The sequence below is a fragment of the Cebus imitator genome, unplaced genomic scaffold (assembly GCF_001604975.1).
Source record: "Cebus imitator isolate Cc_AM_T3 unplaced genomic scaffold, Cebus_imitator-1.0 Scaffold112, whole genome shotgun sequence".
Taxonomy (NCBI): domain Eukaryota; kingdom Metazoa; phylum Chordata; class Mammalia; order Primates; family Cebidae; genus Cebus; species Cebus imitator.
In genome coordinates, this window is record NW_016107427.1 from 5,011,705 (window position 1) to 5,037,753 (window position 26,049).

At 49.6% G+C, this 26,049-nt stretch overlaps 1 protein-coding gene across 3 annotated transcripts in view; it reads left to right on the forward strand.

Moving 5' to 3' along the window:
• The first annotated feature begins 673 nt into the window (after positions 1-673).
• TMPRSS2 (transmembrane serine protease 2) overlaps positions 674-26,049 on the forward strand; it is a 41,066-nt gene continuing 15,690 nt past the window's right edge. The window contains exons 1-5 of one of the 3 annotated variants that reach the window (XM_017538612.2): positions 674-796; positions 10,583-10,653; positions 13,572-13,794; positions 18,543-18,629; positions 19,621-19,740. In XM_017538612.2, the coding sequence (XP_017394101.1) occupies positions 10,639-10,653; positions 13,572-13,794; positions 18,543-18,629; positions 19,621-19,740 (445 nt within the window). In that variant the 5' untranslated portion in view covers positions 674-796; positions 10,583-10,638. Of the gene's footprint in view, positions 797-839; positions 945-10,582; positions 10,654-13,571; positions 13,795-18,542; positions 18,630-19,620; positions 19,741-26,049 lie in introns of those variants that run through there. The other 2 variants (XM_017538613.2, XM_037742066.1) reach the window with 2 other exon arrangements.

Here is a 26,049-nt window from a genome sequence, read left to right on the forward strand (position 1 = left end):
TCGCGAATTCTGGTCTCCTCTGGTCCTATTAAATTCCGGTGAATTCCGAGCCCCCACAGTTGCAGACACTGGAAAGAACGTCTGAAGCGCCCGCGAACAGCCAAGTCTTCGGGCTGAGGTGTATCCCACGATTCCTCACTCCCACTCTGGCCAGTCGTGCAGGGAGATCTGGGACCTCCTGGGGACCCCTTTCCACGGGACGCTGGCGGGGGCCAAGAAAGGCCAGTCTAGGAGGACTGGGAAGGGTCTTTGGCGCCCGGCGCTGCGTCCCCACCACTCGTGCTCGGGTCAGCGGCTCCAAAAGGCCGACCCCTGGGTCCTTGCTCAGAGGCCACAGTGGTTCCCCTGAGGCCACGACTGGCAGCCTGCAGGAGCTCGTGAAGTGGCAGCTCCGGGGGCTCACCCAGGACTCGAGGAGCGCTCCCAGGAATCCTCCTTCTTAACCCAAACTCGAGCCCTCGGGCAGAGCTGCGCCCTGGACCCGAGAGGGGCAGGCTGGCCGCTGAGCTGGCCCGGGAAGTGCCCCAGAGTCGCACCTGGGGGTTGGGCCGGGCCTGGAGCAAGTCCCGGGATTTCCCCAGGAAACGCCTCCTCCCGCCGCGCCCGCCCCCGCCCGCCCGGGGTGACCCAGGACCCGCGCTTGGGGGTGTCGCCCTGGGCCCTGGGACGCCGCCTCCTGAGATTTAAGCGAGAGCCTGGGCAGGTCGGAGACCGGGCGCCGGGCCGAGAAGGAGCAAGCCAAGCAGGAGGCGGAGAAGGAAGGCGAGGGTGGGGAGCGCCGCCGGGAGCGCGGCAGGTGAGCTGCGCGCGTGCCGGGGTCCCTGCGCGGGGTCGGGCTGGGCAGGGGAACTCGGGAGCCTGGGACCCACCGGGGCCCCTGCCCCCGCCCCCGCCCCCGCCCCCGCCCGGAGGTGAAAGCGGCTGTGGGGAGCGCGGCGCAGCAGGTGAGTGCGCTGGAGGGCGGAGCGCTGGGGCAAGCCGGGCAGGGTGCCTCCGGGGGTGTTGGGAGAGTTCTGGGCGCCTGGAACCTCTGGCACGCGGCCGGCACCCCTGGGTGCCCCTGTTGGTGGAAGAGGGCCCCCGGGGTCCCTCGGGGCGAGGTCGTCTGGAGCGGGCTCCTGGTCCGCCTGCCCTCTGCAGCCCCCACCTGGGAGGACCGTTGCGTCTTTGCTCTTTGGGGCGAGGACCCGGAGCACTGTCGGTCAGCTTCTTTGTTTGGGGAAAATCTCTGCAGTTCCGCAGTGTTACCTGAACTCCTTTTGCTTCTTGGTTCCCTACTGAGGTAGAGAGAAACTGGAAACTCGCTGAGATGCCGGGAACGATACGGACGGCGCGGCGGGGACCGCGGGGGCCAGGCTACGCGAGGGCCCCCGGGCGAGGCGCGGACGGCCCGTCAGTCCCGGGGAGTGACTGCTCGAGACTCAGGCCCCGTGGCGGGGACCCGCTGGCGGCGATCAGGGCCAGGGCCGCCTGGGCACCCGGCACCCGCAGGAACCCATCCGGGAGGAGCGGGTCTGGCCGCTGGGCTTGCGCTCCTTGTCTGGTTGCGGGGGAAGGCCCGGCACCTGGGTGCTTCGGTTCACCTCATCCTGTCCAGCCGGGCTCGGGACAGTGGCATCCTGAGGGGTCAAGTGCTCCAGCCTGGCAGTGGGCGCTTTGCTCGAGCACAGGCCCAACTGAAAAACTGCCCGATGGCCAGAAAGTTTGTGCGTCAAGAGCCCTGCCAGCCCCGCCGCCTCAGGACACAGCGCAGTGGCCCCAATCCTGTTCAGAACGCCCAGGTGGCAGGCCTGGTCACGAGGAATCCTGGTGACTTGTTTGGGAAAGAAAGGATAGCAGGGCGGCCCGAGGTGCGCCTGGTGAGCAGGGGGCACCCAGGGTTCAGCTTTGAGGCTGCGCAGCCCTCCCCTCCGTGCAAACCTGTGCTGTGGTCCCGTGGGGAAGATGAGCATATTCGCGCCCTAGGCGGTGCCTGACCTCATGGAGCTCCCAGCCACGAGGACCCCCCAAATAATGGAAAATTACCAAAACTAGGCAGCCCAGTTACAAGGTGTTTGGAAAACCTAAAGTGAGACTAGAGCTGTTAACCTGCCCGGGAGGTCTGGGAAGGCACTCCAGGAAGCGGGGATGGAGCCAGCCTCCCTTGCAGGAAGGCTGGGGGCTGGGAGTGTGGCAAGGAGAGTTTTCCAGGGTAAAGGGACTTGGGGACATGGGGAGCTAAGTCAGTCCTGGCTCCTTAGCTGCTGCTGTGAAGGGAGGGCCTGGTGGGTCAGGTAGCCAGGAGCTCCTCCAGGAAGTCACTGGAGGTTGCTTTCAACTTCTCCACCTTTACTGAGTTCTTTTGAAGAAGTGGGATCTGCCCCACTCCCCCTGCAGAACTACTGGACAGATGAGGTTAGAATGAAACCTGGTAACACCCTCGAGTAAGAACGCAGTAGGCTGGAGAGTTGTGGGGGGTGCCTCCTGTGCACTGAGACCTCTGCCTGGAGACAGGTGTCTACCTTGGCCTCTGGTCACTTTTAATTATCAACTGGTGAGCTGGCTGGGCCTTTGGTCTCTGCTTGGACATATGCTTGGTCCCCAGCAATTGCCCTTATTCACACCCACCAAGGACAACCTTCTAACAGCAAGCTTGTGAGGCTGCTGTAGCTGTGGGCAGAGCCTCCCAGGTTGCGATGATCCGCCTATCACCGTTGGCCACTCTATCTTCAACTAAGTCACCTTAATCATAGGAGTACATCTGGCTGCACTTTTGTTATAATAATTACCACAGATGTTGATGTGGCACTTTGTTTTTTCAGCCAGGCATCATTGGAAACCCTTTATAACATACTTAACTCAATTGTAAGGACATGGGAAGAGAGGTTGGGTAGCTTGTCTAAGGTCTTGTAACCTGTAAGGGGCAGGACTGGGGATAAACATGGCCTGTCTGGCTCCATAGGTCAGTGCTTCCAGTGTCGGGTTCTGGGTTGGAGACACAGGATGCTTAAAAGGGACTTTGGTGACCATCAGCACAGTATAGATTCCTTTTGCTCCTTCCCTGGGTCCTCCCTTCGGGAGGTCGGAATGTTGCCAGCAAGTGAAAGAAAGGAGGGAAGGAAGCTGAAAACCAGGTGCCTGGAATCCTGACTGGAAAGGGCTTGTTCCTGGGCCAGGCTCTGATTCTCCCCGACCTGATAGAGCCCAGCCCCTGCCCACAGCCCCACCTGGGCTCCCCCTCTAGCAGTATGACAAGGCCAGAGGGCTCGGAACTCCAAAAGGGGGACTGTGGAGGGCTGACCTCCTGGGCCATGGGGGCATTGAGTGACAAGACGCTGGTGCAAATGTCCTGTAGGTGACAAGGTAGATGCATGCAGTACATCATGCCAGTAACCACCACCACCACCACCACCATCACCACCATCATATGAGTGTGTTGTCCCCTACTCTGGGCCCAGCCTAAGGTGAGGGCCCTACCAGGAAGTGTAAACCAGAAGTCTGGCTGGTAAAAGTCTTAGCCTTTTCCACCTGAACCTGTGGCAGGATTCCCGAGGGGAGATTTGTAATAATATGGGTCATTGCCTTGGTTCCTGTTGCTGCATTCGACTCTGAGAATGGGGCCCAGGCATCTTATTACCATGATTATTTTCTACGCCCTCTTGAAAATTCTGGGTTTGGGAAGCACTGATCAGAACTAAGCCTTGGGCACTGAGGCAGAAAGGAAAGGTAAGTGTTCAGTGGAGTGATTGTTCAGTTTTGCTTGCTGAAGACTTGGAAAGTGGCCTTGCTAGTGGGGAGAGTGAGGCCAGAGAGAGCTCCCTACAGGAAGCCAGAGAGCCCAGGGTCACTGAAAGTGCAGGTGCTTTTCTGCTCTCTGATCCCTCCTGCTCTGCTCTTCCTGGATATCCCTCATCCCACAGTTGCCAGGCCTTTGCTGCTCTTCCTGGCCCCTTCTTACTTTCCAGGACACCTGCCAGGGGATCCCCAATACTGGATGCCTTGGGTGGCCTCAGGATTAGGGTGTAGGAGCATTATGTACCTGAGAGCTGAGGTCTGTATGGGGTCAGCCTTTGTGGGGTGCCTTCTGGTCCTAAGGCTGATTTGGGAAGCCCTGACTTGCAAGCAGCAGGGGTATGGGCCTGGGTGTGAAGGAGGGGCTTATGATGTCCCCATGGCCACTGACCATCCTGGCCCCACCTAGCCTGTGGACACCTAGAGAGGAGCAAAAGGGGGACCTGCGGCAGGGTAGCAGCTTGGTTGAGCACACAGGCAGCTATTCAGGATGACCTAGAACAGAGGCTGGGCTCCAGGAAAAGGCAGAGCCTGACCTGGGACTTGATTATTCCTGGTGGCTGAGCAGTGGTCAGGAGAGAGGAACTGAATGCATGGAAGACGTGCTGGTTGGGAGTCAAGGCTGATTTTCCGCCAGGGGCGTGGGGAGTTACTTTTGCTGTAAACGGAGTGGAGTTTGAGAAGGCAGGCAACTCAAAGACATGCTTTTCATCCTCCTGGAGGTGAGGTTGGGAGAAGGAGGCGAGGGCACGGACATCTGTATGTGGACAGTGCTGAGCCATCAGGCATCCATGGAAGGAGGGGTTGAGGGCACAGACTTGTGATAAGAAAGCAGGAAGTGTTTGAAGGGCACCTTGGTTTGTGGTCATGGCAGCTGAAGTCTGGAAGTTTGCTCAAGGGCAGACTGGGCGGAAAAATTGGGGCTCTCAAGTGGTACTCAGAAGGGAGGCTGTGATGATGGGATTTGTTAGAAAAATACTTTCAAGCGAGGTCTGACTTGGCAGCTGGAGCTAAGCTGAGGCTTTTTATGATTGCTTGTTTGTACAAGGTTCACAGTGCAGTGTCAAATTCCCTTTAAGGCCATCGCTTTCCAAGGGGCTGTGCTGGCAGGGCACTCAGCCTGACCTCACTGCAGCACAGCCCAGGGGGCACGGGAGACCGTGCTTTCTAGGGACGATGGGTTTGAAGTTCTTTCTGCGAGATTCTGATGACAGAGAATTCACTGACATTTTCAAGTTCACTGTTGATGATGCATTTATAAGGAGTTGGGAGCAGTGTTGAAAGATCACCATGTCTGATCTCGATGCTCAAGCCTGACTCTGTTTGGGAATACGTTGGGGAAATGATCTTCCAGTCTTGAAACACACGTTTTTAGATTTGAGGAATGTGGTACTTTCTAAGGTAGCTCCAGGCCGTATTTGAACTTTTTCATTGTTGGAAGCTTGCTTTCCCCAGTTGGAATCCAAGCCTGCCCTTCTGACAATTCTGACCGTGACCCTGGTATTGTCCTTTGAATGTACGCAGAATAAATTGAATTCCTTTTCCACATAGCCGGCTCTTAGGTGTTGGAAGATAAATCTTATCTGCCATCATTATATTATTGAGTGCTGGTCATGGGTTGGGCACTGAGCTGGGGGCTTATTTTCTCACTCAGGGTCCCTGCGACAACCCTGCCTCTGTTTCGCCCCCATTTTACAGATTGACTTGGACAAGTTCTTACAGCTTAGCCAGTGGCTTGTGTGTAGTGTTGAAGTCTCCTCCTGGAGTGACCTGGGGGCCTCTGCTGCTGCCTGCCTGTCATGTCGGGCTGCACTCAGCTTTGTGCACTTGGACTTTGGGAGGTCACTCACTGTCCTGACTTGGGGTGCTGCTGTTGCCTAGGTATGGGAATCTCATCTCTCTCTGCTAAATTTCATCTTGCTCATTTGGCCTGTGGAACTAAAAAAAAAAAAAAAATTTTTTTCCGTGAATTGTATTTTATTTCAAATTTCTGTTTCCAATGATCTGCTGTTGATATATAAAATAAAAAAAACACAATAGATTTGGGCGGGCGGTAGGAACTCGAAAAACATTTAAATACTGTCTTTGTAAGCTACAAAGCTAGATTTAGAAAACAGAGAGAGAGAGAGAGAGAGAGAGAGAGAGAGAGAGAGAGAGAGAACCAGACCTGATTTCTGCCCTAAAAAGTTTGTAATCTCTTGGGGACAATGAGTCATTCACAGAAAAGGAAACTTGGATGCTGCAGGCAATCCTCTCCCGAGGTGATCTCTCTGCTTCTCACTGAACCTCTCTCTCTCAGGAGAACCCTTGTGCCAATCATTGTGTGTGTAATTTACCTGATTATATATAAATGAGTGTCTGCTGAACTGCCACGTAAATCCACTGTCGGCTAACTTTCATTCAGTCGTGTTTCTTTCCTTAAAAGAACAGAACATCTCATTGTGTAATGTGATGTTGGTGTGGTTATGTTGGCGTAAGGGGCTCTTTTTGATCATTTGGTCATTGACTGGGACGTGACGGTGGATGGTGGTAGTGTTGTCAGGAGTTTGAAGAAGAGGTGCTGGGTTTGAGCCTGGCCTGTTTCCTCTCACACTTCCAGCACCTCGAATAGTACCGGTAACACATGGGGGATTTGAGAAGGAGCAGGTCTGGGCATGGTGGTGGGCGGTGGAGTCAGTGTATTCTCTTCATTGAAGAGGGTGGGTGGGAGTCAGTGTCTATGAGCCTGACTTCATTCGCGTTGGCGTGGTTGTTTGGGAAGTAAGTCTCCGGCAAACGTGTCCTGAGATCTCCAGAGGAGAGAAGCCAGGAGGAACGATTCTTGTTTTGGCAGTAACTTTGTCATGTCAGGAGATGCTGATATGATGCCACAGCATCGTCCTGCTGTGTGGTGGCCAGGCAGGTGACTCATGGGCTGACTCAGCTGTCAGTCCAGGAGGGACCAAAACAGCACGAGAACAGCTGCGTGCCATCGTGAGGTTCAAGTGACTGACACTGTATTGAAGAAAGTGCTCCCTGCCAGCCAGGAGTGGGGCCTGAGTGCCACCCACTGTTGTGCTTCTGCACTTAAAGGAAAATTTCCCAAAGTGCTCATGGTGGCTGGCTTTCCGGAACTGAGAACCATCAACCTGGTTTGAATGACAGGAGAGAACCTTTGCTGCACAGCGCTGTCTCTCCTCCTCTCCTCCTCTTGATGCTCCTCCTCTTGCTCCTTTCAGAGACCAGTTAACAAGATGTACAAGCTTGTCAGGGTGAGGAAAGGCCTGTTTTGAAGATGAACAGGACTGAGTGTGATGTCCTGGTCTCTTGGGGACAGTTGTGCTTCCCCTTTCAGATCTAATGCCAGGAAGGGGTATTTCCTGCCTTCTTTTCTTCTCACCTGGAGAATAGTGTTTTTTTTTGTTTTTTTTTTTTTCTTTCTGTTTTGAGATGGAGTCTCTCTCTGTCACCCAGGCTGGAGTGCAGTGGCCTGATCTCGGCTCACTGCAACCTCTGCCTCCCAGGCTCAAGTGATTCTCCTGCCTCAGCCTCCCAAGGAGCTGGGACTACACGCAACTGCCGCCACACCCAGCCCTAATGTTTGTAATTTTAGTAGAGACGTGGTTTCACCATGTTTGCCAGACTGGTCTTGAACTCCAGACCTCAGGCGATCTGCTTGCCTTGGCCTCCCAAAGTGCTGGGATTACAGGCGTTGAGCCACTGTACCTGGCTCGGCTGGAGAATGTGATTGGTCTTCCATTCCAAAGTCCATGGTAGCTGATTTGGGCACACTTAATATTTTTGTTTATCATGTTCTGTGGGTTTCGGGGTTGCTGGAGAGATAGGATTATCCTGGGGCTGCCTCTGGGTCCCGTGGCTTTTATTTGACAATTCACAGCAGTGGCTCCCGGTGTTCCTTCCCTGGCTTCCTTGTTAGGGATTGTGAATGAATAGCAAATGTGGGTTTTGAGCATTGATTCATTATTCCTTTCATAAGGCTTCTGAGCTGGGAGAGCCGCCAATGGGATCGAATTTTCACTTCCTGAAACTTCAACCAAACCTATAACTGGGGAGATAGGAGAGCTGAGAAACCAGAGGCGTGAGAATGTGTTTGGTTAGGCAGGACTCTTTGAATGCAATCTTAGGATGGTACTGAGTTCTTTCCTGCTTATGAGACAAGAATGCGGGATTTATTGTGTTGGTCAGGCCTGAGGATCCTCTGTGTTCACAAAGCAGACGTAGGCAAGGTCTATTATGTGATGTGACTAAAAGGCTTAAGTGTTTTCGATACATTTTAAATGGTGATCTTTCCCACCTGGATATTAGTCACTTTTCTTTCCTCATACCCAGGAAGGTGTGAACTTTAGTTTTAATCCTAAAAAACATCTCAAAGCTACGACATGACCTGATTCTTATATTTTTATCTGTGCATGAAGAGTAAATAAATGACGTGTGCGTGTTTGTTGCAACCCGTTTGGTGAGGTTTCTCAGGAGTAAAAAGCCATACTCACTCTCATTCATGCCAAGTTGCTGGGGTTTTTCAGTGTAATGATTCAGGAGCTAGTTGCACTGAGGACATGGGAGAGCAGTGCTGATGTTGGCCCATGGCTCCGTGGTGGGCTTCATGCTGGTCGCCTGGGAGCTTACTGAATGCAAATTTGCAAATGTCACAAGACGGACCTCTTTTCCTTCAGGAGGTTGTTAAATGTGCATCAGCTTTATAATGCCCCTCATTTAATGAAAATTTATGTACCACTCGTTCGATGCTAGGCACAAAGCACTTCATTAGGATTAACTCATTTAATGCCCTGGAGGTAGGTGTTCCTATTTTCTGCATTTGCAAATGGGGAAACTGAGGCACAGAAGACTGGATAGCTTCCTCCAGGTCATGGATAGGGCGTGGCTGAGCCTGGGTTTGGATCCAGAGCCTATTCACAGAGGTCAGGGGCTGAACCCCTGCCCAGTGGTGTCTGCTGCGCTTTGAGCACCTGCTGTGTACCAGCAGATGGGAAATATTCTTCTCTGGGCGTGTCACAGGCACGCCCCAAAGCCCAAAGCCTCCTCTAAGCTCTTGTTCCCTCATTGGGAATGTGATCTCGTGGATGGATAATCTTGAACACCGTTTCTTAGAATATTCTTTGGTCATTTAAAGCCAAGCGAGAAGGGGCGGAAAAAAACCCTTTATTAGCTCACGAAGTGCGTGTCAAAGAAAAAAAAATCATTCAATCACACTTGCTAAAGATGGTGAGGCAGAGTTTATTCAGGACCATGGAGACAGGTACAGGGACCAAAGCCAGCAGATTCTGCAGTGGGAGAGAGAGATTGGTATCCACTTGAGTACAGCATGGGCAAGTGGGAGTTAATTTATAGCCAAGGCTCAGGGTGGGGTTGGTGTGGGTAGAAAAATCACTTAGAGAAAACATCAAGGGTAAGGGGGATTCTGGCTAAACCAACTGAATAGGATTCTTACTGAAGACAGGCTGGGCGATCAGACATCACCGGTGGCACGGTGGAGGCTAAGGAACCCGATCAGGTATTAGAAGTAATCAGATACCGAGGGTGGGAGGTTCTGGCTAAACTGACTGAGCAAGTTTTTTTGTTAAAACTGGATTTTACAAGGAAATGCATAGATGGCCTAGAAGCTTCAGGAGCCTAAGCTTGATCAAGCAAAGAACCTTTGTCCATGGGGAGTGATGTCAGAATGCGGCTTTACTATAAAGCACTTCACGTTCTTGGCATCTCTAGCTGTTATTGGTAATCGTTCACAAATGGCAACAAACGAAATGGCTCACAGCTTTCTTTTCATTACTGCTAATCTGAGAAATGGTCAAAATGGCTGGCTCTGAATTTCTTTCTTTTTTGGGTTTGGGGTAGTAAATGGAGTGGTCGTTGAGGTGTTTTATGAATTTTTAAATATATGTATCTATTAAAAATTGGGAGGGCCCACATGGCCTACTTAAAAAAGTCAACTGTGAGCTATATATATCCCGCGCTGAGCTCTGGACCACCTGCTGGGAGGGTGGGGCTCCCGGCAGTGCCTGTGGACGTTTGGGGAGAGACGGTCTGATTGCACCTGCTGTGGTTGCACCTGCTGCTTCTCAGTTCCTGGCACCGTGAGGCACTCCTTCTGCACTCTCCTGGAACCCTCAGCTTAACAGAACAGTGGTGATTGCTCTATCTGTTTTCCCATGAGGACCCTGATATTTCAGCAAGGTTCAGTAACTCACCCATTGGCACTTCCAGGGAGCTGTCCTGCCAGGAACTGGCCCAGGTCTTTGCCTCCTGGGCCCATCCTGTCCTTAACCTCTGCCGACTTTGATGGGTTTGGTTACCTTGTCATTTCTTCAGTGGTTTTATCCCATGGAGTCTCCCTTGGGGAGATGTTCTGTAAAGGGGAGACCCCAGATGCCTGGCGAGAACCAGGTTAAGTCCAGCAGGATGCCTGGGCTTGATGGCAGTGGAGGTGTGAGTGGCCACAAGCCCCAGGCTGTCCCCTGAGAGCCCTTCTCGATGGATGTCTGAGCCATTGAGTCTGCTCCTTCTTCTCTCTGGTCAGGCTGTCCTGGCCGAAGCACTTACAATTGCACCCCATCCTCCTGCCCACTCTGATCCCAGAGGAGAGTGCCTCTGCTGTAACCTCTGAGGTATGAGTGGGTCCCAAAGTCCTTAAATATGGAAGTATGTGGTGAAGATGCAGGCCAACGGTCAGCAGGAAATGCTGCTGCTTGTTCTAGGTAACCTTCACCCAGAGATTCTTCTAGTTCTTTCCAGATTTATCTTCTAAAAACTAACTGGTATGGAGATATTACAGTCCTGTAATTCTTTCTTCTAGGTCAGATTGAACATTCCAGATACCTATCATTACTTGATGCCGTTGATAAAATCAGGATGGCTTTGAACTCAGTAAGTGGTTAATTATTACCCTCCTGGCCTTTTCTTTGTTCCCTTGTCCCTTCTGTTATTCCCAACAGTGTTTGTGGGTCAGTAATTGTGAGGGCTATTTGTAGGGAAGGGTGGGCCAGGCTGATGCTGTTCAAGGCATCCTCTAGAAAGAGTGAGTCAGGGGTGCAGCCACACAGCTGTCCAGGTGAGTCGCAAACGCCGTGGCTGTCAGGTAGATGTGGGTGATGTACATCCTCACCTTGACCCCGTCACTTTCTGCTTTGTGGGACAGGGGGCAGGGATGAGGTGTGGGGACAGGTGAGGCAGGATGGCAATAACAGGGATATGTCCCAGGGAAGAGACCCCTGTGGGGTCCCATCGGTGCCCAGCTGAGAAACTGGGAAAAGTTACAACTGCATGAAGCATTGGCGGGCCACCTTCTCCCTGGCGCCCATTCCCTTTGGAGACAAATGTGGTTAATCTCTGCTTCCCATTGTAACTGATCAATTTGCCTTGTACCGAATATAAATGCATTTAGTAAAGAGTTTTAAACACGTCTTAGATTCTATATCTGGACAATAGACCGTATTTTCCCCTCGATTTGTTACTGATATTCATTTTTTACTGGGTCTGCATTTAATGTCAAGTCCACTGCTCAGGAATTTTCAGGGACAAACCGCCTTGCTGCTGCAGCCTGGCTGGTGGATGGTAAGGTCTTAGATGACCGAGATTGCAGCCTCTGGCTCCCTCATTTAGATGAGAGATTACCTTGTGTTTTCCCTCTGTGTGCTGTTCTGGTTCAGAGTTGTAATCTTCGGACTTTTGAAGATAGCTTTAGTGAGTTATTAAGTGAAGGGGAACTCTGGGAGCCTAGTTTGGCTCATCCGGTTATAATCAACTTCCCTGGAGGCCCCATTTGTAGTTCTAAGGGCTATGCTGCCTCTGCTCAGATCACCTGTCTGATGAGGACAAGCTCACTGTCATTCTCTGAGTTCAATAAGAGATAAGGGGCAGAAATTAATGAGTTGGAAAAAGTTTTGCATGTGAGCCCTTAGATACAGATAGGAGGAAAAATGTGGCCTCCCAGAGTGGCCGAGCCAACAGGCAACTGGGCAGAGCTGGAAGAAGGGGAAGGTCTGAGCTGGTGGGGCCCACAGTGGCCTGATCGGGGCGGGTAGTGACAGGGCAGGCCTTGGGAAGGCAATTTTGAAGTAGGCTGAGGAAGGAGAGATGGGCATTCTAAGAAGAGAGGCACCAGCTGAAGGATAGAGCAGAGACTAAAACGCTATGTCCGGGCAGTTCCTTTCACATTGATGATGGTCACACTCTAATCCAGAAATTTCATTTAAAGGGACGTAGCTACACGTTTCCATCCTCTGCACAAAAATGCATGTGCTGTGTAAAGACGTTTATTGCAGCAGAGCTGCAAATAGCCCAAACTGTGAGCCACTTAAATGTCCACTGTGAGCCACTTAAATGTCCATTAATAAGAGATGGTGAGTAAGTGATGACACATTCCTTACATAGGAGAAGGGGACGTGGAAGAGGTATTTGCAGGTAACAAACCCGGAGAGCATGCTCCTTTAGGCAGATTTCTTAACTCAGTCTTTTCCTGGCAAAATGGTGGCATTAATTCATGCCAGTGCCAGTATTGCTGGCAGGGGAGGGGTTATGGTTGGTGTTGAAGGAGATTCTAAGTACAGGGGCCTGGTGGCCGGTGAGTTCTCCAATGCTAAGCTGTTATTCTCTCATTCTAATTCTGATACTGCTAGCTCATAACTTTGTATATCAATATCAAGGAGAAGATGGGAGGAATTAAAAGTATAGGATACTGGCTTAATGGATTCTAACCCCAGACCTCTACACAGCTTTTTAAAATTATTACTATCTTTTACTAAATCCCAAGGTCTGCCACTTTTTAAAAATTATTTCAAAGAATAAATAGCCCATTGTGCAAACTTGACTTTGTGTGTCTGGCTTTTCAATGGACACAGAAGCCCTAGAGTGGGTCTCCCCGGCTTGGGTGGCTCTCGGGTTTGGGCCCATACATCTGGAGTGGGTCGGGGCCCCAGAGCTTTGTTGCCGTTGATTTGCCCCCACAGCAGACAAGCCTCTCATTGACCTCAATTTTCCCGCTTTCTTTCTTTTGAAGGATAGATTTTTCATGGTACTTGTCCTGATTGTTTTTATAGCGTTCAAATCTGTATTATTATTTTTTTTTTTTTGAGAAGGAGTTTCGCTCTTGTCACCCAGGCTGGGGTGTAGTGGCATGATCTCTGCTCACTGCAACCTCTGCGTCCTGGGTTCAAGTGATTCTCCCACCTCAGCCTCCCAAGTAGCTGGAACTACAGGCAGGTGCCACCATGCCTGGTTATTTTTGTATTTTTAGTAGAGATGGGGCTTCACCATGTTGGCCAGGCTGATCTCGAACTCCTGACATTGGGTGATCCACCCACCTTGGCCTCCCAAAGTGCTGGGATTACAGGCACGAGCCACTGCACCCAGACAAATATGTATTTTTGTATATATCGGCTTTAATTGTTAATAAATTTTGTATTAAATTGTCACGAAGGAGCTCCTGTTTAATAAATGGACATGTAAGAAAAAAAGAATGAATAGTAAAAAACAAAACAAAACAAACAAAAAAACTTTGGTAATTGAAAGTTCTGGTTAGTTTTTATTCTAAATAAGTTCAATATGTGACACAGTTGTAGGCACCTGGGGAGAATCTACGGTGCCTTTTCAATGTCTTGTCACTTTGTTATTAATCTCTAACTGTGTAAGCCATACAGATAGGATGCATATTTCACAAAATAAAATAAAAACATTATCAATTTAAAAGATCATTGGTATAGCTGTGAGATGATGTGATATTTTATATTTTACCCCTTAGTGCAAATAAGAGTTTTATCTTATTCATCTTCTTGTCAATTGTTTAGGGGTCACCGCCAGGTGTTGGACCTTACTATGAAAACCATGGATACCAACCGGAAAACCCTTATCGCGCACAGCCCACTGTGGCTCCCAGTGTCTACATGGTGTATCCGGCTCAGCACTACCCGTCCCCGCTACCCCAGTACGCCCCGAGGGTCCTGACACACGCTTCCAACCCTGTCGTCAGCACGCAGCCCAAATCCCCATCGGGAAGAGTGTGCAGCTCAAGTAGGATTCTCTTTGTGTTTATTTCCTATGATAAACCTGAGGTCCTGGGTCTGCCTCCCCAGTGGGCCCTCTGCTCCCACCAGCTCTGTCGCCAGCTCTCCTGGTCTGACCCTGCTCCTCCATCTGCTGGAGCCAGTCTGTCTTCACGCCTTTCCACTCTTTTCCTGCTGGGCCAAGCTGTTGCCTCCAGGTCTGTCCTCTTGCCCAGGGCCTGCAGAGACCTCTGTCTTCCGTAACTCTCCTGTACAGCTCTGCCTGTTCCACTTGGCGTAGGCTTTCGTGATCACCTTCTCTGGGCTTCTTGGCTGTGTGGTTTATGGATGTATCCTCTTGAATAAATGGTAAGCTTCCAAGAGCAGAAATTAACGACCTTGCCTTTCCTTGTCCCCTGAATGTGACAGGTCATGTTTAAGGTGCTCCATGTTACTTCGTGTTCAGTGAGTGTCCTGGTTGGTGTGTTTGCAGCACGGAAGTGTCTGTGCTGTCCCAGCGGGCTTCACGGTCCTGCGGGTGGCTGGAGTGAGCCTGGGAGGACTGCAGGTTAAATTTTCTCTGCTGTCCCTTCAGTCCTTCCTCTTCCTCACCCTCCCATTCATCTCCTTTCTTTGCCATTTCATGTGGTCTCATGTCTTTCCAGACCACTCCCTCTGGCACTGCCTCCCAGCTTTGAATTCAGGCTGGTTTCAGTGCTAAGAATCGCCCAGGTGGGACTCACACAGCAGTGGCTATGCCAAAGGTCTTTTAAATTGATCCTTTAATTGATAGTGTTTTTATTTTGTTTTGCAAACTGTGTATCCTGACTGTACAACTTGTACAGTTAGAGATTCGTCAAAATGTGAATTTCTACGTGTCCACGTCACATAATCAGTCACTGATGTGGTTAATGCCAGTGCTCTTTGAAGCCCTGTCGGTCTGCCCCCACCTCTGTCCCACTCAGGGAAAGTGCTGTTGCTCTTGAGTTTCTGCCCCTCCTCTCACCCCCTCGCCCTTCACAAATGGCTTTTCTGCCCTGTTCCTCTCCTGCCACCTCCTCTCTCTGAGTTTTCTACCCCTTCATGAGTCCTCCTTCCTAATCATCCCTCCTCCTCTCCCTTCTCTGTTTCTCTCTTTCCCTCCTTCCGATGTTCCCCGCCAAACAGATACTTGTGTTTGCACTGATGTTCTTCTGGGGGCGGTTGGGTAGGTCAAGGCCAGTGGTTCTCAGTCAGGACAATTTGGACCCCCAGAGACAATTGGCAGTGTCTGGAGACAGTGTGGGTGGTTGCAGGTGGGGAGGGGGTGCTGCTCCCAGGTAGGCACCGGGGATACTGCCCAACCTCCTGCAGTGCACAAGACAGCTTCCTCACCCCCTGGACAGCAAAGAATCCTCCAGGCAAAATATCGCTTAGTGTCGAGATTGCAAACTCCTGGTCTTTGTCCATTGTGGGGATGGAAGGAAGCCAGGGTGAAAGGGTTAAGGACCTATGTGTGAGCTACCTCCCAAAGAAACGGCAGTGAAAGTCCTCTCCTGAAGTCAGCACCTCTAGATGGGGGCGTTCCTGCTGGTGACAGCCAAACCCCGGAGGGCGAAGGAACCCGTGGCCCACCTGAAGGACACATTTCCACCTCTCCTGGGAAAGATTAGATGATGACAGAGCTTCGGACAGGGATAGATGAGTCTCTTCGTTGCTTTTATAAGGGAAGGATATGAACCTGCGTGTATGATTTTGCATTATAAAACTCAGAAACTCAAAACAATTTAGTAATTTAATTGAACTTATCTTGGTATTATTTTTAAGAACACACTTGGCATCTAATATACAGAAGTGTACACATTTGGAGTGTAATGTTTGGCTTTGAAGCTCTTCTCCCAGTTATTCAGTAGCACAGATTCAGAAGCGCCCATCAGGAGCATAAGGAACTTCCTCCAGACTGATTGTATTTACTTGCTTTAGCAACAGCCATAGAAGGTTGATGATTGAAAAGGAGTGAATACACAGCTGAAGGCTTAGACTTTGGAGGACTGAAGGTCAACAGTCCTCCACATGTGCACAGGAAGCAAACAGTGGACACAGGAAACCACAGGGCTGAGGTGACGGCCGTAAGTGGGTCCTGATGGAGGGAAATAGATAGTGAGCTCTGTGTGTGTGCATGTGTGCATGTGTATTTGATATGGAGTCTTGCTCTGTCACCCAGGCAGGAGTGCAGTGGCGCTATCTTGGCTCACTGTAACCTCTGCCTCTCAGGCTCAAGCGATTCTCCTGCCTCAGCATCCCAAGTGGCTAGAACTACAGGTGCACTGCCACGTCCAGCGAATTTTTGTATTTTTAGTAGAGATGGGGTTTTTGTCATGTTGGCCAGGCTGGTCTTGAACTCCTGACCTCAGGTGATCCACCCGCCTCAGCCTCCCAAAGTGCTGGGATTACAGACGTGAGCCACCATGCCCGGCCGGTGAGTTGTAATTAAACTCTGCAGCAGCAGCCATGATCAGCCAGGACCCAGTGATGTCTGTACTGACCATGCATTGGCTCCAAATGCCTGTCCAGCAAAATAAATCTGGGAGCTTCCTGCTTTGCACACGCTCCTGGTGAGAACCCTGCAGATCACCACATGCTCCATGTGAGGTTCAGGATACCTAATGGAATAGCCCTCAACTCAGCAGACCAGTTATTTTATCGTGGATAAAATGGCATTTGGGACATCATCTACAGAGGAAAGTGTCCTTGGCCTCAGAGAGGCCATCTGGAATTTCTCCCGTGAACAACCTTGGCTCCAGCCTGCCTTCATCACATGTAATCATTGCAGCCAGAGTTATGAGAACACTGTGTACCTGGGCAAGGCCCTTGGACCAGTGCTGCTGGCCTCATCTGTGAGCCTGTTGGAAATTCAGATTCAGGTCAGGCATGGTGGCTGACACCTGTAATCCCAGAGGCTGAGGCGAGTGGATTGCTTGAGCCTAGGAGTTTGAGACCAGCCTGGGCAACATGGTGAAATCGCATCTACCAAAAATTAGCCTGGCATAGTGGTGCACATCTGTGGTCCCAGCTACTCGAGAGGCTGAAGTGGGAGGATGGCTTGAGCGTAGGAGTCGGAGGCCACAGTGAGCCATGATTGTGCCACTGCACTCCAGCCAGGGCGACAAGCAAGACTCTGTCTCAAAAAAAAAAAAGAAAAGAAAAGAAAGAAAGAAAACAAGAGCAATGCAGATTCATGCCTGACCCCTAACTGAAATAGAATCTCTGGTGATGCGAACCACCACATTCCCCAGGTAATTTTTAAGCCTGTAATGGTTTGAGAGTGATTGTAGAATTATCAGAATGTTGTCACCAAGTAAGAGGTGCGGCGTTGAGCCATCAGCAGATGGGTCAGCTCTGATCTTCTCACCCTGGCAGACCTCCAGAGGCACAGGTGTGGCCAGGTAGGGAGCTCCCGGCTGTCACGCCACCTCTCCAGCCTGGGATGGTCTGTTCAAATGCTTTCCCCTCCCCTCTCCTCCACCTCTCCACCTTTCTTGAGGGAAAGCTCCTGGGAGCTCCTGGACCTGGGGCTGCTGGGCATCACTGGAGTGATAAGGATGGACGCCCTTGCTCCTAGCCCATGAGCTGGCGGAGTGCAGCGTCTGACTCTGCCATGCCTCTGCGGCGCCTGTTGCTATCGTCTGAACTCTGTGTGACTTTTGGCTTACCCTTGGACCGACAATGCTATGTCTGGCTAGAGACAATCAGGGACCTTTTCCAAATCCCTTTATTTTTTTCTGAAATCTGCCTTTCCTTTGAGTTTCATATTTCTGCCCTTGGACCAAAGGGCTGCACTGGCACTGTCCAGCAGGACTTGGGACAGCTATGGGAAGCTTCTGCAGCTGCACTGTCTGACATGGTAGCCACTGGCCACATGTGGTGGCTGAGCACTTAAATTTACGTCATTTTACTTAATTTCATGGAACGTTAATTAAATAGCCACACGCAGCTGGCAGCTGTCTGAATGGGACACTGTGGGCTTGTTTGTAGCATCTATTCGCTGAACAGCCTTGGGCAAGACAATTTATTCTGCTTTGAGTACCACTGACAGTGATGATAGTTTTGGGGACAGTGTTATTACTTTGCTTATGCCTGTAATTACGAAGATGATGTCTTAGTCCCCCTGTTTTTTACACTAATCGTCTGCCTATTTTAAGACCCTCTTTTAGCATACCATACTTTTTTTTTTTTTGAGACAGAGTTTTTGCTCTGTCACCTGGGCTGGAATGCAGTGGTATCATCTTGGCTCACTGCAACATTTTTCTCCTTGGTTCAAGTGATTCTCCTACCTCAGCCTCCCAAGTAGCTGGGATTACAGGCACCCACTACTACACCCGGCTAATTTTTGTATTTTTAGTAGAGACAGGGTTTCACCATGTTGGCCAGGCTGGTCTCGAACTCTTGACCTCAGGTGATCCACGCACCTCAGCCTCCCAAAGTGTTAGGGTTACAGACATGTAACTGGTCACCACGCCCGGCCAAGCACACGATACTTTTTGAAAGGGCTAACCGTGTACTTTGCTGAAGATCACAGCTTCCTCCTGTTGGTCTTCAAAAAGCATAAGGTAAGGTTTAGTGTTATGGGAGAAGTAGGATCACCCATGATATTTCTTAAAATTAAAAGTCACACTTTTAAGTGCATATGAAATAATTATTTCTTAATATGATGTTCTATAAAAATAACAGAAAACATTTGAGAGCATGACTTCTAAACAACTCTGGTCTGAATGGTGCGCTCTCTCCTTCTTCCAGAGACTAAGAAAGTGCTGTGTATCACCTTGGCCCTGGGGACCGTCCTCGCAGGAGCTGCGCTGGCCGCTGGCCTGGTCTGGAAGTTCAGTAAGTGCAAGGAGCCTCGCTTCCACCATGTGCTCTGTCAGTCCCTGGTGCGCTGAGCCAGACCCTGCGCTTTGGGCTATTGAGACCTCCCGAGGCCCGCTGTGAGGTTTCTCTCTTACATAACGAGGCTGTCTCTCTTCCCTTCTCTTGTTTAGCTATGGTATTGACACATCATGGGAGAAGCATGTAGAATGTGCCCAGCGCTTTGGGGTGCTTGGTGCCGCCCAGCACTGTGAGCACAGGTTCTTCTACCTTGGGGCCATACATGGTTACCTGTATCTCACTGCATAGCAATGGCTGTTGGGGGCCAGGCCCGCCCCTCCCTGTCCCACTCCTGCAGCTGCAGCCTGAGCCTTTCCCATCAGCCTGGGTGGTGCAGACCCATGCATCATTGTGGATCCTTAAAGTTACCTTGAAGTGTGGCAGAGAGGACGTGTGAGTGCTGTCCAAACCCACACATGGAGAGGGTCTCCCCACTGGCCCCACGAACGTAAGGTGCCCCACCGCTAATTTTACTTATACTTGCTGGTGGCGAGGACACTTCTCCTCCTGATTAAAGTGGGGTATTGGCTGGGTACGGTGGCTCATGCCTGTAATCCCAGCACTTTAAGAGGCCAAGGCAGGTGGACCACCTGAGGTCAGGAGTTCAAGATCAGCCTGGCCACCATGTCAAAATACCATCTCTACTAAAAATACAAAAACTTAGCCAGGCATGGTGACGCACGCCTGTAATCCCAGCTAATTGAGAGGCTGAGGCAGGAGAATCATCTGAACTCAGGAGGTGGAGGTTGCAGTGAGCCAAGATCGCGCCCCTGTACTCCAGCCTGGGTGACAGAGTGAGACTTTGTCTCAAAAAAAAAAAAAAAAAAAAAGGTGGGGCCAGGAGTTGGAGGTCGCAGAGAGCTGCAATCATGCCACCGTGTTCCTCACTCCGTGAGGCTGATTTGGTTCCTCAGCCTGACGGGCACCTCCCTTCTGTTTTCTCTGCAAGTGGAGAGCAAGTGCTCCGTCTCTGAGATAGAGTGCGGCTCCTCAGGCACCTGCGTCAGCCCCTCTAACTGGTGCGACGGCGTGTCCCACTGCCCCAGCGGGGAGGACGAGAACCGGTGTGGTGAGTCACTCTTGGCCTTGGGAAGGAACTGCTCTGCCTACCTTATAGACAGCAGCCCGGTCTGGGGCCCTTTGGGTGACTGGGCCTGGCCTGCGTCCAGCATGCTGATACACAATGTCATTGAATCCCTGTTCCAGGCTGAGCCCTGAGGCTCAGAGAGGTTGTGTTTCCAGCCCCACCTCACACAGCAGGTGGGAGGGAGAGAACAGGGTCACTGAAGACTGCGTCATTGGAGCCACGTGTACTCTGAACTGCCACAGGATGTCGGTTAAGATGAGCAAACTGTTTATAAAGTTGAAGATGCAGGCTGGGCACGGTGGCTCACGCCTGTAATCCCGGCTCTTTGAGAGGCCCAGGCGGGTGGATCACCTGAGGTCAGGAATTCCAGACCAGCCTGACCAACATGGTGAAACCTTGTCTCTACTAAAAATACAAAAACAAAACAAAACAAAAAACATTAGCCAGGTGGTGGTAATCCCAGCCTACTCAGGAGGCTGAGGCAGGAGAATCACTTGATTCTGGCAGGTGGAGGTTTCAGTGAGCTGAGATTGTGGCACTGCACTCCAGCCTGGGCGACAGAGCCAGACTCTGTCTCAAAAATAAATAAACAAAATAAAGTAGAGTTGGAGATGCACTATGTTGTTTTCAAAATAAGCTGCCTTTAAAGGTCTATCTCTTGTTACAGAGTGGGCTCACCTATTTTATTTTCTGTGGTTTATCTGTTTATTTTAACGATCAAGGAAGCATTGCACATATTTATGGCGTACCACGTTTGGATACATGTATGTCTGTGGCATGGCTAAGTCAAGCTAGAACACGGGCATTAGCTCACATACACGTCTTATTAAGAACACATAAAACCTACCCTTGTAGTGATTTTCAAATACGCAACGTATAGTTATTAACTTAGCCACTGTGATGTACAACAGATCTCTCAAACTTACTCCTCCTGTTTAATGAAGGGTTTGTGACCTCTGACCATGTTGTCACCCCCCCAGCCTCTGGTAGCTGCCATTCTACTCTCTGCTTGTATGAGTTTGATGTTTTTACATTTCACATCTCAGTGACCTCATGCAGTGTTCGTGTCTCTGTCTCTGGCTTGTTCACTTAGAGCAATGTCCTCCAGTTTCATTTGTCACCAAATGTCAGGATTTCCTTTCTTATGGCTGAATAGTATTGCATTGTGCATGTACACCACATTTTCTTTCTCCTTTCTTTCACTGACGGGCCCTGAGGTCGACGTCATTTCTTGGCTGTTGTGAACCGTGTTGCAGTGAGCATGGGGGTGCAGGCCTTTCTTCAACACGCAGATTTCCTTTCTTTTGGATATAAACCCAGAAGTGGGATTGTTGGATCATCTGACAGTTCTGTTTCTAATTTTCAGAGGAAACTCCATACTGTTTTCCATAATGGCCTGACCAATGTCCACTCCTCCCCCGAGGGCACAAGGGCTCCATTGCTCCCTCTGCCTCCTCACCAGCACCTGTTCGTTTCCATCTTTTTGGTGGCAGCCATTCTAAGAAGCATGAGAGGACACTCCATTGTGGTTTTCATTGGCAGTTTTGTTTCTATTTTTCATTAATCTTTGAGGGTGATTTCAAGGGTGGTTAGTGGCTGTAACAGGGAAATGGTGGCCGAGGATAAGAGATGTGCTAATCATCCCCATCCCGCCCGCTGCGTACGGAACTGGGCTCCGTAGTTGACATGGAGCTGGCTTGTTTCTCCTTAAGAGCTGCCTTTTACTTTTTTCCTTTTCCTTTAAGACTTATTTCCCAGCCGGGAGCAATGACTCACTTCTGTAATCCCAGCACTATGGGATCACAAGGTCAGGTGTTCGAGACCCACCTGACCAACATGGCAAAACCCCATCTCTACTAAAAATACAAAAATGAGCTGGGCGTGGTGGCACGCGCCTGTAATCCCAGCTACTCAGGAGGCTGAGACAGGAGAATTGCTTGAACCCAGGAGACAGAGGTTGCAATGAGCTGAGATCGTGCTACTGCACCCCAGCCAAAGGAAAAAAAAAAGAATCCCATCTCAAAAAAAAAAAAAAAAAGCAAAAAGAAAACATAAACAGAAAAACAACAACAACAACAAAACCTTATTTCCCAACCACAGCCATGTACTCCAGGCCTGCAGATCAGCGTTGGTGGCGGTGTGCCCTCTCACATCTTACTTCCCGCTCAGCACACTCTCACATGTTTACACTAGAACCGTTTTTTTTTTTTTTTTTTTTTTTTTTTATTTTTTTTTTTTTTTTTCTAGAAATAGAAATTTCAGAACTGTAGAGTCAGGGGACTCACCAGAAATCTCAGACAGTTCTTCCCTCCCTCAAGTGACCTCCTAACCTGCTGGGGTTTTCTGTAGAAACCACGAGCCTCAGAGCTGGCCGAGAATTCTAGAAAAAGAGCTTTCCGTGTTAAAGTAATTTCTCCTCAGCTAAGGGCCATCCTTGGTGGGGACGGGTTTCCCGTTAGGCCCTCACTGTCAGTCCTGGCTGCCTGGTCCTGGCTGTGGAATTTCCTGGTGAGGAGCACTTGGCCTGTGGAGCTCGGCCCTTGTGCCCGCCTTAAGCTGGCTCGAGTGTCTTGTGTTCTTGATGCCTTTAAGCACGGCCTTGCCCCCCAGGAGAGGGTCTGCACTTGAAAATGACGCATTTTCTCATTAAACAGTTCTTGTGCTTTATTTAGTTTCTTAAATAAAGTGGGAAGTTTTTGAGGTTGAGTAGTGCCTGGTTAAGGTAGCACATGAATGGCTTCTTTTTTTTTTTTGGCAGAGGGAGGGGACACAGAGTTTCACTCTGTTGCTTAGGCTGGAGGGCAGTGGTATGATCATGGCTCACCAAAACTTCAGCCTCCTGGGCTCAAGCAACCTCCCAGCCTCAGCCCCCCAAGTAGCTGGGACTACAGGTGCTCGCCACCATGCCTGGCTAATTTTTGTATTTTTTGTAGAAATGGGGTTTCTTTGATATTGCCCAGGCTGGTCTCGAACTCCTGACCTCAAGCAATCCGCCCGCCTCGGCCTCCCAAACTGCTGGGATTACAGGCGTGAGCCACTGCGCCTGGCCCGGAATGGCTTTTGATGTTCTCCTATGTGCACATGTGGGCAAATAAACACCAGCAAAGTCCTTATGTTACCTGAACAGTCTCTCTCTTCTTAACACTTAAGTTGTATTTATTTAAATACTTTAATAGTTATACATCCAGATAGGTCAAAATCAAGGAAGTACAAAAGGGTATGTGGTGAAAAATCTCATCTTCCTTGCTCTGCTTACTTATCTATCTTCCACCCCTGCCACACACCCCAGATACACACACACACACACACACACACACACACGAGCTCATCTGTTTACCAGCCAATCACATTTCTTGGGGTGACTTATAAGTCATATGAGTTGCTTCTCTTCCCAGAGAGTTTTTGCATAAAGAAGCACACATACGTCTGCGTTGTCATGGCTCTATTTCCCAGAGGTTCCTAGCCAGCTCACTCTCCTGCACTGCATACCATCCTGGACAGCATTTCTTAGGGAAATGAGCCTCTGTGTTTTCCCACCATGGCCCAGTTGGTCCTTTGCATGGATGCACCATTATTGCCCCAGTCTCTTCTTTTGGACCTTATTTTTTTTCCATCTTTTGCTACAACACGCACTGCTCCAACTGTGTGAGCTTATCAGCAGGAGACGCCTCCAGGAGTAGAACTGCTGGGTCAGGGGGTGTGTGGATCTGTAACTTGACAGACCGAGACCACCTTCAGTTTGCTTTTATCCAGTTTCCATGTCGATTATTCTTGTAAAGTGAAACAGACGAATGTAACGTTGTGCATGTATTCTACATTAGACCAGAACAGGCATATGGCGTGCTTTTAATTTGTCCATTTCGTAGAGTGGACATTGTTTTTGCTGAGATGCGCACGTTATGAGACTGAAGAATACTACCCATTCCATGGAAAACATTCAAAAATGTGTGTAGAGCTTTCTTCCCGAGGCTGTATGTGTGTGCATATTTTAACATTAATTCACTTTCCACTTCTGATGCTGCCCTTTCTGTGAATCTTTCTCAAAATCTCAGAAGAAAAACTAAGTTGTTCACTCTAGTTAACAATACTGCCCTATATACTTGGAAATTGCTAGAAGAGCAGATTTTAAGCATTCTCACCATAAAAGAGAAAAGAAAATGGTAATTATGTGAGGTTAATGAGCTTTATTATGGTGAGAATTTCACAGCAGATGTCAATTCATCACGCTGTATGCCTAAAACATGTACAATTGCTTTTGTCTGAGACAAGATCTCCTTCTGTTGCCTAGTCTGGAGTGCAGTGGCTCGATCATGGCTCACTGCAGCCTCCACCTCCTGGGCTCAATCCATCCTTTACCATCAGCCTCCTGAAAAGCTGGGGCTTACAGGCGTGTACCACCATGCCAGGCTAACTTTTTTTTTTTTTTTTTTGATAGAGATGGGGTTTTGCCATGTAGCCCAGGCTGGTCTCGAACTCTGAGCTCAAGTGATCCTCCTGCCTCCCCTTTCCAAAATGCTGAGATGACAGGCAAGAGCCACAGCACCAGGAAAGGACCAGCCTGAGACATTTTCCAGCGCCCTGGCTTATCAGCTGCCATCCTTCCTGATAACATTTGAATGTAGATAGCCGCAAGGGAAAGACAGTCCCTAAAATTACCCACAAACCAAGAAGGAAGTGTCTCCCTTACTCTTTACTGAGCCACAGTGGCAGTTTTGTTTTTAAACATAGAAGTGTATTTCATTTCAGTTACTTTTAAAAAAGCGAACAGACTATTTTTTAGGGCAGTTTTAGGTTGACAGGAAATGAAGCAGACAGCGTGGCGAGCTCCGAGTACTCCTCCCCAGCACATGGCTGCCCTGTGATTGACGTCTCACATCACTGCAGAACGCTCATTAACACTGATGAGCCAGACGAGTACATCATGATGAACCACAGTCCTGGACTTCACCCCTTCTCTCGTCCCGTTCTGTGGGATTTGACAAATGCATAATGCTGTACGGCCACCATGATAGTAACATCCAGAGTCGTTCTCCAGCCCTAAAATCTCTTGCATGGCACCTGTTTCTCTCTCCCCACTCACCCCGCTATCACTGAGCTTGTTAGTGTCTCCGGAGTTCTGGCCTCCTCAGAAGGTTGTCGTGTTGGAACAATGGAGTATGTAGCCTTCACTGCACACACGTTCCTTCACTTAGCTGACCTCCATCACTTAGTAATATGCACTCAAGCTTCCTACATGTCTTTTCATGGCTTGATAGCTCTTTTCTTTTTCTTTTTTTTTTTTTTTTTGAGACGGAGTCTTGCTTTGTCGCCCAGGCTGGAGTGTAGTGGCGTGATCTTGGCTCATTGCAACCCCCACTTCCTGGGCTCAAGCAATTCTCCTGCCTCAGCCTCCTGAGTAGCTGGGATTACAAGCATGTGCCACCATGCCCAGCTAATTGTTTTTTTTTTTTTTTTTTGTATTCTTAGTAGAGACTGAGTTTCACCGTATTGGCCTGGCTGGTCTCGCACTCCTGACCTTGTGATCCTCCTGCCTAGGCTTCTTAAAGTGCTGGGATTACAGGCATGAGCCACCGTGCCCGGTCAATAGCTCATTTCTTTTTAACACTGAATAATATTCCATTGTCCAGATGTAGCACCATGTTTATCCATTCGTGTAAGTGTAACCTGCAACCAACTCACAGGTAGGATGTGGAAGCACTCACCACCGAGGCATTAGAAAATAATCAGACCCAAGTCATTTCATGGGGGAACAAGCCCACAGGTACCAGACTGTCCAGTGAGTCAGACTGGCAGCAGGAAGTAAGAAGAGAGGCCAGGGCATAGCCAGGTCCTCACTTTATACTTTAAGCCCTTGTATATTTCCCCCAAACCACACAGCACTGTTTCCATGCTTTTCTGCTTTGCATGAATGACGTCATACAGAATGCATCATTTAGCACTTACTCTCTTTCCTGCAGCATGTTTTCAAGCTTCTTCCTGCTCATGATGCGTGAGCTGCATGGGATTCTGTTCTGTGGATACGTCCAACCCATGTATTATCCTGCCCAGCCAAAAGTTCCCCAAAACTCTAGATGGTGGTTACTTCTAGGGAGGGAGAGAAGGGATTGGGAATAGGGAGTGATGTCAATGTTGTTTATAATGTTTTGTTTCTTGAAATAAAAGAGCTGAGATCATTTTAGCAGAATAATGATTAATTTCGAGTCTCCTGGACAATTTGTTGCTCAAAGTGGTCTCTTAAAGAACACTTTAAAAAATCCTTTTATCTTATTGATTATTTATTTGTTCGTTCAT